This window comes from Pogoniulus pusillus, chromosome 22 (genome assembly GCF_015220805.1).
Source record: "Pogoniulus pusillus isolate bPogPus1 chromosome 22, bPogPus1.pri, whole genome shotgun sequence".
Classification (NCBI taxonomy): Eukaryota; Metazoa; Chordata; class Aves; order Piciformes; family Lybiidae; genus Pogoniulus; species Pogoniulus pusillus.
This window is the reverse complement of record NC_087285.1, coordinates 19,530,665-19,543,783: the sequence shown is the minus strand read 5'-3', so window position 1 is coordinate 19,543,783 and position 13,119 is coordinate 19,530,665. Positions and strand designations below refer to the sequence as shown.

General features: G+C 46.8%; 1 protein-coding gene across 2 annotated transcripts in view; it reads right to left on the bottom strand.

The window, feature by feature from the left end:
- Positions 1-1,604: 1,604 nt before the first annotated feature.
- RNF130 (ring finger protein 130) overlaps positions 1,605-13,119 on the bottom strand; it is a 61,376-nt gene continuing 49,861 nt past the window's right edge. The window contains exons 6-9 of one of the 2 annotated variants that reach the window (XM_064162087.1): positions 9,469-9,565; positions 7,500-7,704; positions 5,131-5,224; positions 1,605-1,766 (exon numbers count right to left, since the gene is read on the bottom strand). In XM_064162087.1, coding sequence (XP_064018157.1) covers positions 1,751-1,766; positions 5,131-5,224; positions 7,500-7,704; positions 9,469-9,565 — 412 coding nt within the window. In that variant the 3' untranslated portion in view covers positions 1,605-1,750. The other variant, XM_064162088.1, reaches the window with a different exon arrangement.

Here is a 13,119-nt window from a genome sequence, read left to right as displayed (position 1 = left end):
AAAGCTTCAGCAATGCCCAACGCGAAGGTGAAAACCAGACTGCAATCCTCCCCATGCGACACAGGAGTGTTACAGGAGGAGCAAGGAGGAAAACGTTCTTACTTCAAATCAGTTCTCAGGTAGGCTCGAGGTGAGACTGCTCTATAGCAGAAGGCTTGGCCCAGCCTTTTCCCTACCAAGCTGGCCTGGAGTGCTGGGTAACAATGCTCCTGTTATCATTCCACTGCTGGCTGGCACTGCAAGAACGGCACCCAGTGAGATTTCCATTTGTTAGACTGCGAGCCCCAGAATGAAAGAACACAGATCTGCTGGGCCAAAACACATCCAAAAGAAACAAAGAGCTTATTAACGTTCATGAAAGGCTGAAACACTTCAATACTAACACAACATCAGAGAACCAGAGAGCGGCTTAGGATGGGAGAGACCTCAGAGGTCATCTAATCCAACCTCCCTGCCGTGGGCAGGGACACCTCTCGACTAGCCCAGGTTACTCAAAGCCCCATCCAACCTGGCCTTAAGCATTGCTAGGGAGGAAACATCCACAGCCTCTGCACAACCCATTCCAGAATGGAATGTAGTGAAGAATTTCTTCCTAAGATCCAATCTAAACCTAGAATCATAGAATCAACCAGATTGGAAGAGAGCTCCAAGCTCATCCAGTCCAACCTAGCACCCAGCCCTATCCAATCAACTAGACCATGGCACTAAGTGCCTCAGCCAGGCTTTGCTTCAACACCTCCAGGGACAGTGCCTCCACCACCTCCCTGGGCAGCCCATTCCAATGCCAATCACTCTCTCTGTGAAGAACTTCCTCCTAACATCCAGCCTAGACCTCCCCTGGCACAGCTTGAGACTGTGTCCCCTTGTTCTCTTGCTGCTTGCCTGGGAGAAGAGACCAACCCCACCTGGCTACAACCTCCCTTCAGGTAGTTGTAGACAGCAATGAGGTCTTCCCTGAGCTTCCTCTTCTGCAGGCTGCACACTCCCAGCTCCCTCATCCTCTCCTCACAGGGCTGTACTTCAGGCCCCTCACCAGCTTCGTTGCCCTTCTCTGGACACCTTCCAGTGTTTCTAGAGCAACACCTTGGTCTTAGGAGTTGAAACATCAATGAACCAGGATTTTCTAATAGAATCAACCAGGTTGGAAGAGAGCTCCAAGCTCATCCAGTCCAACCTAGCACCCAGCCCTGGCCAACCAGACCATGGCACTAAGTGCCCCAGCCAGGCTTTTCTTCAACACCTCCAGGGACGGCGACTCCACCACCACCTATTCTCCTTCAGTTTCAATCAGCTCTCCTTGTCCTAGCAGTAGGCATTCTCATAAAAAGGCCCTCTCCAGCCTTCCTGTAGGTTTCCTTTGGGTATTGGAAAGCAGTTACAAGGTCTCCCCAGGCTCTCCTCTTCTCCAGGCTGAACAATCCCAGCTCCCTCAACCTATCCATCATCTTTGTAGCCTCCTCTGCACTTGCTCCAACAGATCCGCTCGCGGCATTTGAAGTCCAAGAGAAAGAAAATTCTCACAGAGTAAAACTTCAAAATTAAAACTTTTGGGTTGGTTTCTTTTTTTTTATTTATTATTATTTTTTATTCTTTTATTTCTTCACTTTTTCCTTAATACAAAGCTTTGGCATCAGCAAATTTTATGAAAAAATAGAATGTACTAAATAATTGCTTGTGTGCTGCATGATCGATAAGTGATGCATAAAAATAGGTGTCTCTCTCCAAGGCAAATCAGCCAGGAAGCATTTCTTCAATACCATTCTGCTCTGGAGGGGGCAGGAAAGGAAAGGAGAAAGAAAAAGATGTAAGTTAACATTGACAACAACACTTAAAACACACAAAAATTAACCTTGTCGACATAAATGACTAATTAGACAAAATGGGAGCAACATTTAAGGAGGTCTGTACTCCTCACACTGTTCTTAAGGGAACAATGGAACAGGCAGGACAGGCAGAGCTTGGAGCACTTCGCTGGACTGCTAAAGAAACTCCGCTTCAAAACTCTCTCTAAGTGGTGGTGTTCAACATCTGGGCTTTTTGGACTTTAATATATGGTTGTAGAGTAATTTCTGACTATTCCCTAAGAAGTAAATTGTGCTTCTTTTCTTCCTTAAAATCACTAATTTAATAGCAGTAGTTCATGAATAATAGAACTATAGAATCAACCAGGTTGGAAGAGATCTCCAAGCTCAGCCAGTCCAACCTAGCACCCAGCCCTAGCCAATCAACCAGACCATGGCACTAAGTGCCCCAGCCAGGCTTTGCTTCAACACCTCCAGGCACAGCAACTCCACCACTTCCCAGGGCAGCCCATTCCAATGCCAATCACTCTCTCTGCCAACAACTTCCTCCTAACATCCAGCCTAGACCTGCCCTGGCACAACTTGAGGCTGTGTCCCCTTGTTCTATTGCTGGTTGCCTGGGAGAAGAAACCAACCTCACCTGGCTACAACCTCCCTTCAGGCAGTTGTAGACAGCAATGAGATCACCCCTGAGCCTCCTCTTCTTGTCCAGAGACCAAGAGAAAGCAGCTGGCTTCTTATTTTCTTATCCCTTGGACAATGTTCACTTTTCTGAGGAGCATTTTAAAAATGCACATGTGTAGTGGACATGCACACAGCTTGTGTACACCCACAGCCAGTGTAGTACACCCACAGCCAGTGTAGTACACCCACGGCCAGTGTAGTACACCCATGGCCAGTGTAGTACACCCACGGCCAGTGTAGTACACCCACGGCCAGTGTAGTACACCCACGGCCAGTGTAGTACACCCACGGCTCCAGAACTACTGCCCTAAATAAATAGATTTAAGCTGCATGAAGGACATAAAAAAGATCAAGACCTGTTTTCAGGTGAGTCTTAATGCAGACTATTTGGCACCTTTTACTTGCATCAGCTTATTGTGTGGCCTCATTCTTACTGCTGCTGTTTTCTGCTACACCCTCAGCTTCCTCTTTAAACACTACCACGACGAACACAGGGCATGCTACTATTGCTGTTCACGTGGAGAAGTGCACAAAAAGCAGGTACTGAACAGAAATCATAGTGAGAGGGACCTGCTGTGTATTTGGAATGACATTCATCACAGGAAATGCTCTGTCTGGCACCGGGCAACATGAGGCGTTAACAAAACAATAAACCTAAGCATCAGCGTCAGGCACACATGTTTTATACTGTCTGAAATGAGTCAGACCTAGCAGCACTTGTGCAGGCTGCTCAGACCCCCAAGGCTTCCTTCTGAAAGCTGTGGAGGCTTAAGGCTACAGCTAGGTGCCACAGTTGCCCAAATAAGTGAATTTTGACAGCTTCTGGTTTCTGCAGTTGCTCCTCTCCTTAAGCCTGCCTCAAAGCACTCACTGGTGTATGCCTGCAGTCTCATCCCTGTCACTGGGGAAAGCAGCTCTCCTCACATCAGCACATCCTTTGTTGCTAACTAAGGGAACATCACTGTGAAAACACATTGCTGGATGCCCCAGCTCTCTGCCAATGTGAAGAAGCTTGCTTGCCCTTCCAGTGAAAATAGACCCAGATCCCAAAAGACAACAAAAAGAAGAGTTGCAAGGCAAGGCAGAATTGCATCTGCTATCAGTGCCCGCATCTGGATGATACTTCATGGGATACAGTTCCTTTGTCTTCTTCTTAATGATGTGGAAATGCCCAGAAATGCAGACGCTCCTGTTTCACAACTCATCTGGCTCCAAGCTAATTTCTGAGTGCAGAGAAACAATGTTCAGCTACAGCTACTTTTTAGCAAGCTGCCGACTGGCAGCTGCAGTTTCAAGATTTTGACAGGTGGGAAAAAAGCCCAAACCAGGAGACCTGATAGGGTTATTTGAAACACTAAACTTTTTCCTCGTTAAGCCCTGTGCAATTAGCATCTGAATAGAGGAGGAAGGGAAAATTTTCAATTTAATAGTAATCAAAGATCCCTGATGACCAAAAGCTCTAAGAACTTGTTATGGTCCCCTCAAGATTAGCTTGAGACTGTTGAAAATTTTATACTCAAGGCTATCAGACATGTTTGAGAAGGACACTTTATACTTTCCAGACACCACTAGAAGTAAAAAAAAAAAAAAGCACTTTTCTTTTATCTCCCTCTCCCAAAAAAAGAAGGAAAATAGAAAAGAAAACCATGTCTATAAAGCTGCATTTCCAGGCTGCTACCTTTGAATCTCACCCCACTTTCAGTACGAGATCAACACAGCAACGGCAACGTAGCTGCGTCAAGATGTGCAGATAAAGACTTTGACACTTTCCCTCCTCACATAAGTGAATGATGATTAAATAGATATCATGAGCCCAGATGTTCCACACACCTCAGTCAGTGAAAACAGCTGGGTGCACCCAGATAATGCATCTGCAGAACAGCTTTGGATGTGCCCACACGAACACAGGGGACAAGAAAAAAAGACTGACAGTCATGTGCTAGTAATTTCTTGTCCAGCCTGGCTGAAGGGAGGCACTGGGGCTGTCTACAGGCATTAAAAATAGCAGGGAAGTCTTCAAGCACTCCTTTGGCTGCAATTATTAAGCATAGTGGAATGAGAGAGAGATCAGAAGAATGGGCTGCTCTTTTCACTGAAGAGGAGAAGCAGTAGCATGTTTATTGCCCTCCTACCTCCCTCTCCCAAGAGCAAAAAGGTGGATTTCTACTGCAATACTTTTTTTCTTAGCTGAAAGTGTGCCAGCTAGCAACATGGATTTGTTTTTTCCTTCCTAGCATGAAATTTGACTACAAAATGGAGGTAGAAACTGTCAAAAGGTAACTGATGGTAGTAATTTTTGGCTCTGTCAGGTGACTTTTGAACGTGGGCATTTAATGGCAGAAATCTAATGTTTACCTAGGATACTGATCAAGAAATGAATATAAATATTCTCTCTTTTCTCCATCCCATGTCTCCACTTAATAAAGAGATTTCCTCAGACAACGCAGCTAAATATAAAGAGGGACTTTAAATGCTACCCTGGAACCTACTGTTAACAGAGACACATTTAGAAAGGCAGAAAGGGCATCAGATCATTTACAAACTGCATTTCCTCTCTCTCTGTTCCCTTGCTAATTGTTCCCAATGCTGCCCAAGACACACACCCCCACCAGAAATATATAGAAGCATCCAAAAATTTACTTACTCGTTAGCATTCAAGCTAGCTGTGGCTTTGATGATCATGTAGCAGAGTGTAAGGGCACTGAGGAGGCCAAAACTGGCAATAATAAACCATTCTTCTGTTGACAAAGGAAAGGGAGGAAATCACTCGTGGGAGAAGGCTTATGTCAAAGCGATGCCAATATTTCCCTCAAACACCACTGGAGGAAGGCAAGAGGCTTCTAAGCCATGACTGGCACCAGGAGGTGAAGCAGAAGGAGGTTAGCCACAGAGTTACTGACTGGAGAAGGCTAGCAAAGAAGAAGCGGAGAGAGGTGTGGAAAACAAGCATGGCACAACAATATTTCCCGGCTGAGCCCAAAGGTTAGTGATAAAGGAAATCTACTGAATGTGAAGTGGAATGCAGGAACGAGGGGAGATGTAATGAAAACTCTGTCCACCCCCAAATCAGTGAGAAGATTGTCAGTTGGTTTAGGTATGTTGAGATGAGACTCTTCACACATTGGGCACACACAACGCTTTCACACTTAGTTTGTGTCTCTTCACCCCCTCCCTTCTTCCCTTCCTCCCACAGAAACGCTGTAGTGTTACTTTAAAAACAACCCAAAAACCAGGATAGCTTGGTTCAGCAGTGAAACACAACTAGAGTTTTCCATTTCATAACAGGGATACAGCATGGAAAAAATCATTTCAACAGCAGTGTACATATACAGGCACCAAAAAAAATGAGAATAGCATCAAGAAGGCTATTGAAGAATGTTCACTACTCCAAGTTCTCCCTCCTCGGGATCAATCTGGCACACAGTAACAGTTTGGATTACGAACACTTTGGTTGAGTAGGCTTTTGGTGTAACTGTCGTGCAGCAAAGAATGCATGTGTCATCCAGAAAGACTAAACATTGGAACAGCCTTTTCTAAAGCTTTGGTTCATCAACATTGTCAGAAAGAACTGTTGCTGGCTGCAACTTGCTTTAACCCTGCTGGCTGCTCCTTGGTTTAACCCTGCTGCCTCATCTGTACAAGAGCAGTGCTGCGGTCGGAGACAGTAAAAATACTCTCTGTAAAAGCAAGTAGTGAAAAGTTCCAGTTCAACTAGAAAGCTTTCCCATACATGACAGGGAAAGCAGCACACCAACACATTTACTCTTTTCAACGGAGCTGAATGCAAGATGAATCAGGTGTCAAACACTGCCATGACAAAGTGACTTACTGGCTTTGTAGAGAATCTGGATTTTGTGTGTGGTATTTCCTTCTCAATACCTTTTTGTTTTGGATAGGGACTGTGTATTTCATAAAATGAGATATTTATTGAGACATTTACTTTGCTACAGCACCTAAAGAAATGCTCTGATGGGCTGTATCAGCTGCAGATACATATCAGTGGCAAAGTGTCGCTGCTTTCAAAATCTAGATCACAGATGCACACAAGCAAAACACAAGGAGAAAATGAAGACCATTGTGCTGCCTGGACTCTGTTTTTGCAGTTCAGCAAGAAGAACAACCATTCATGCATCAAACTGAGAGTGTACAGCATATGGGAAAATGATGCAGTTCCACACAAATTATATTCACTGTAGCATAACCCTAGGTAAAATCCAGCGAGTGGAAATTTCTTGTGTTGTCCTTATGGATAACAGCTTGCAAACAGTGCAGGGATGGTTTTCTGACGTCATGAAACACTTGGACAATACTCAGAGGTGGTTCATCAAATGCTTTTTTTGAGTTCACAGGTTTTGTCAAAAAAAAAAGCCATCTGCTTAAAGGTGTCAGAATTCCAGCAGTGATGCTCCCAGGAGACAAAAATGGCTGCAGAAATAGTCGTCAGCTAAAATATTTGTATTTGCATGAACTAGTGCACCTGAAGTATTCTGAAAGGGTGAATGACAGAAGGCTCTGGGTTTGAAGGGACATCCATAGGTCAGCTGGTCCAGCCCCCCTGCAGTGAGCAGGGGGCATCCTTAACTAGATCAAGTTGCTCAGAGCCCCATTGAGTCTCACCTTGAATATCTCCAGGGATGGGGCCCCAATCGCCTCTCCAGGCAATCTGTTCCAGGGCTTAACCACCCTCATTGTAAAGAGCTTTTTCCTAACATCCAGTCATGGTTTCTCCAGAGTCACCAAATTCAGGAGAGTTATGTTGCCATTTCAGCTCACCCAGAGTTCTTTGCATGCAGGACCAAATGGTCATACCATTAACAATAGAGATGTTGGCACGTTCACACTTAAGAGTTATCCATTTCAATATGGAGCATGAGCCTCTTACAGACACTGAGGTCACCTTTGTCCCTCACAGAGAGATCTTTTACCATGGCCCCGCAACACAGAGCTAGAGCACAGCAAGTGCCACATACCAGAGAAACCACAGAAGGGAACTGGAAGCCAAAGAACACTTACTTGTGACAGCAATGTTGATCTCCCCTGACCTTGGCGTCAGCTCTCCGTCCTGGGGCAGCTGTGACATGCCGGAGGTGCGCAGGGGCTCCAGGCTGAGGGAGCTGTCGGTGGCGAAGTCGCCGAGTGCTGAGCGCCTGCTGGCTGGCTGGCCCCTGGTCAGCCTTTCCATGTCAAAGGCTACGTTATCTGTACAGGGCACGTTTGGCTGGGGGGCAGAAAAGGGCAATTTCACATCACAGTGGTGAACGTTCTACAAGGAGCAAACCTAGAACTTGAGTAGACAAAGTACATGCTTTGTTCAGCCACCCTGGCTGTGCTCACACCACAGGGGCGAGAAACAATCATCACAGAATCACAGAATGTCAACAAGTAGCTTCCTCAGTCCACCCTGAAGAGGTGGAGGAAGCAGCAGAAAACAGGCTTAAGATTCAAAAAGGGACTTGAATATGCTTCTATCACAGCCTATGCTTGCCTGGTTTACCACCATGCATCACATTCCACTGCATCCTCCTCTAAAAGATACGCTCCTGCTGCAATGCTGCTCTGCTACTATCCAGATACCCTAACTGCAAAAAAACAACAGCTCACCCACAGCATATCCACAATTACTCCTCAGGAAACGTGCAGATTTGCAACTGACACAGCTAAAAGTGGAGACCTAATTATTCTCAGTGGTTGCTTTAGACAGCATCTTCATATACTCCTCTCTCCCTTCCTTGTTGCTTCTGAGAAAAGCATTGCTCCCACTTTACAGTTTTTCACTTGTACAAGAGAACCCCATTGAGGTTCTTCACTTCTATTGTGAACTGCTCAACAAAAGCAGTCCTTGGAGATCATTCCATAAGCCATGATCTGCTTGAGCAAAGCTCAGTGGGGCCTTAGCCAGGGCATGGCTTTTACTCTGCACAAACATTAAACAAACAAATGCAAAGTGTTTATGGGAGACAATGAGAGCTCACAGAGTCAATTTAACAAAGATGAGCTGTGTTGAAAGAAGTTGAGAGAAGGGAAGATTCTAGAGAACCTGGCAGACTTCCAGCAGATAAGAAATTGTTATAAATGCAACTGTCACAACATATCCTCAATGAGCAACCTGGGAAATGAACAACAAACCCAAAGGAGCTTCACCACCAGCAACAAACTGGGTAAAAAAACAAACCCTACTAAACACTTTGCAGAGATATAGGCTGGGGTTGGAGTGGCTGGAGAGGAGCCAAACAGAAAGGGATCTGGGGGTGCTGACTGATACCCGCCTGAACATGAGCCAGCAGTGTGCCCAGGTGGCCAAGAGAGCCAGTGGCATCCTGGCCTGCATCAGGAATGGTGTGGCCAGCAGGAGCAGGGAGGTCATTCTGCCCCTGTACTCTGCACTGGTTAGACCACACCTTGAGTCCTGTGTTCAGTTCTGGGCCCCCCAGTTTAGGAGGGACATTGAGATGCTTGAGCATGCCCAGAGAAGGGCGATGAGGCTGGGGAGAGGCCTTGAGCACAGCCCTACGAGGAGAGGCTGAGGGAGCTGGGATTGGTTAGCCTGGAGAAGAGGAGGCTCAGGAGTGACCTTATTGCTGTCTGCAACTACCTGAGGGGAGGTTGTAGCCAGGAGGAGGTTGCTCTCTTCTCTCAGGTGGCCAGCACCAGAACAAGAGGACACAGCCTCAAGCTATGCCAGGGGAAATTTAGGCTGGAGGTGAGGAGAAAGTTCTTCCCTGAGAGAGTCATTGGACACTGGAATGGGCTGCCCGGGGAGGTGGTGGAGTCACCGTCCCTGGAGCTGTTCAAGGCAGGATTGGATGTGGCACTTGGTGCCATGGTCTGGCCTTGAGCTCTGTGGTAAAGGGTTGGACTTGATGATCTATGAGGTCTCTTCCAGCCTTGGTGATACTGTGACTACTGGAACAGCCCCCCCTCAATTATTCTTTGTGTTCTGGGTCACAGACGTGGGAGAAAGAGCTCACATAGTGCAACTTACCACAATTCCCAGTGCCTTCAAAATGTTCAGCTTGCACATTGGACACGTACAGTGCTCACTAAGCCATGGATCCACACAGGCTTTGTGGAAAACATGCCTAGAAGGACAGACAAGGCACAGATCTCATTAGCAAACAACTCCATTGTATACGGTGAAGACTGCTCCAACAAACCTTTTGATGGTTTCTTTTTCCTAATGAAGCCAGCAGAACAAATTCCAGAACTGACAGCAGTCTGTGCTGACTGCAGTATGGAAAATAAAGTGACAATAAAAGCTAACTAACTAAATCATCTAAACTTCTTCCTTCTTGTTGCCACCCTTTACTAATATTTCAACCAGAAACACTTTGAGTTCTTTTACCGTGGATACAGATGTGCACGTGGGCAGAATGAACTAAAGTAACAAAGCTCCCACCCATAACCTCGTGTAAAGTCTTGCCTCAATGTTTCTGTGGAACTTGGCCATAAATTGGGTGGAAAAAGCACAGATCCAGCAGCAGCCAATTTAATTCAAAAGTCAGTGCCAATGATTTTGGTACAGGAGACCCAGGATAACAGAATCGTAGAATTAGTCAGGATTGGAAGGGACCACAAGGAGCAGCCAGTTCCAAACCCCCTGCTGTGGGCAGGGACAACCCTACCCTAGATCAGCCTGGCCAGAGCCTCATCCAGCTTGGCCTTAAACACCTCCAGGGATGGGGCCTCAACCACCTCCACTGGCAACCCATTCCAGGCTCTCACCACTCTCATGATGAAGAACTTCCTCCTTACCTCCAGTCTGAATCTCCCTATTTCCAGCTTTGCTCCATTCCCCCCAGTCCTGTCACCCCCTGAGAGCTTAAAAAGTCCCTCCCCAGCTTTTTTGTAGGCCACTTCAGATCCTGGAAGGCCACAAGAAGGTCACATCAGAGCCTCCTCTTCTCTAGACTGAAGAGCCCCAACTCTTTCAGTCTGTGCTCACAGCAGAGCTGCTGCAGCCCTCTGAGCATCATTGTGGTCCTTCTCTGGACACACTCCAGCATCTCCACATCCCTCTTGTAATAGGAGCTCCAGCACTGGATGCAGTACTCCAGGTGGGGTCTCAACAGGGCAGAGTAGAGAGGGAGAATCACCTCCCTCACCCTGCTGGCCACACTTCTCCTGCTGCAGCCCAGGCTCTGGTTGCTCTCTGGGCTGCAAGTGCATACTGCTGGCTCATTTTGAGCTTCTCATCAATCAGCACCAAGTCCCTCTCCTCAGGGCTGCTCTCCACCCACTCACTGCCCAGCCTGGATGTGTGCTTGGGATTGCCTCGACCCAGCTGCAGGACCTTGCACTTGGTCTTGTTGAACCTCACGAGGTTGGCTTCTGCCCACCTCTGCAGCCTGTCAAGGATCCCCCAAACTACCACACCAACTCAAACATTATGCTTGACTTCAAAAAGGTTTTTCTAATTATCACATCTAAGTAAAACTGAAGATAAAGCCTTTCCTACAGTCAGTATTTCTTGCTGTCAGGAAGGAAACATTGTGTCCATCATATGATGGTCTTGAAAGGAAGGAAAAAAAGAAAAGAGTCTTTCAAAGATTAAAAAATGGCAAACTGGACTTCTGCTTGTGCTGCAGAGAACAGTCTGAATTGCCACCTACATAGCAGACAAAACCCTAGTCACAAGCACCAATATAAAGGTAAGAGTGTTGGGATTGATATCAACCAGTGTAAGAAGGGTGGAGCAGGCAGAGACCAAAGCACTGCGTCTAAATTAAGGGTATTAAAGGAAATATCACCTTGGCTTTTCAAAAAGGCAAAGAGCTTTTCTGAGCCCATTCATGGCAGAAATGGGTATCACCAGACCTTCTATTCAGTGCAGCTTAAGCAAATATCACCACCCAGTTTGTGGTAAGAACCCAAATAGATTAATAGGATCAACCAGGTTGGAAGAGATCTCCTTGCAGTAGTCTTGCCTGCGGACTGAAAAGCCAGCAAGAGCAGGCACAGCTGAACACTGCAGAATGGCCATCACCACAAGGATCAGCAGCGACCAGGGCTGCTTAGCCAGCAAAGAGCTGTGCTCTGAAACCAGCAGGCGAAAGGGCAGTGGCAGAACAGTGAGTTCTTGCCATCTATTTGAGGCATCAGCAGAGTCTGCATGAGATCATGCATGTCCCCAAGGTGGCATCAAGTGGAGAGATGCTCCCTCCTCTCCTTTCCCAGGTCATACATCCTGCTTTATGTCTCAGTAAGCTCATCGTGGGCCCTGGGACTTCTTTGCTCCCTACCCCTTAAAACCAGGGATCAAAGGAGGCATGACACCAGCCAGCTCCCTTTAAACCTTCTGCAGAAGGGTCTCCTGAAATAGTTAAACATGGAATGGGCTGCCCAGGGAGGTGGTGGAGTCACCATCCCTGGAGGTGTTGAAGCAAAGCCTGGCTGGGGCACTTAGTGCCATGGTCTAGTTGATTGGATAGGGCTGGGTGCTAGGTCGGACTGGATGAGCTTGGAGGTCTCTTCTAACCTGGTTGATTCTATGATTCTATGTAATGAGTTCTGTCTGTGGCTGCTGAGGCTGACGAAGGGACTAATGTATATCAAGATACATCAAGCATATAATTAGGATCCAGTCAGCTACAGCTATTCCTCCTCCCTGTACCAACTCAAGATGCATAGTTAGAGTATAATACAGTCAGCAGCAGATGCATGGGGAGCTAAAGGACTTTATCATAGAATCAACCAGGCTGGATGAGACCTACAAGATCATCCAGGCCAACCTAGCACCCAGCCCTGTCCAATCAACTAGGCCATGGCACTAAGTGCCTTGTCCAGGCTTTGCTTCAACATCTCCAGGGATAGCAACTCCACCACCTCCCTGGGCAGCCCATTCCAATGTCAATCTCTCTCTGGCAAAGAACTGCCTCCTAACCTCCCCTGGCACAACTTGAGACTGTGTCCCCTTGTTCTGTTGCTGGTTGCCTGGGAGAAGAGACCAACCCCACCTGGCTACAACCTCCTTTTGGGTAGTTGTAGACAGCAATGAGGTCTGCCCTGAGCCTCCTCTTCTGCAGGCTGCACACCCCCAGCTCCCTCAGCCTCTCCTCACAGGGCTGTGCTCCAGACCCTTCATCAGCTTCGTTGCCCTTCTCTGGACACTTTCCAGCACCTCAACATCTCTCTTGAATTGCTTATCTCCATCCCAGGAATACAAACCTGCACAGAATCCCATGCAGTCCCTTTGCTGGCCTGGGTCCTTTAGCAAAACAGCAATCATGGAGAACAGGATATGTGCAGTACTCACTGCTTGACTAACTGCACAGAATACAGGCTCCCACCATCATTAGGTCTTAATGCCTCCCCTTTATTACTCACAAACCAACAGCCAACAATGGTTAGAAATCCTGAGCAACAGAAAACAGGCTGAAATCTCCTGAAATGCTACTTTTCTTTCTTAGCCAAATCATGGCTTTTATTTGCTTATGTTTCCCTTTAGGTCTCCAAAGTCTGGGAGGTTCTTTTATTTTCCAGAGAAGGACAAACCTGAAAATCTAATGTTTTGGGAAACTGCAGACAACAAGACTCCACAGGAGCATGAAAACAGCTTTAATATGTCGTTATCAGCTAATCAGTGCTGCAGAAGCACTCAGATCAACTCAAGCAGGCGACTGATATGGATGCCAAC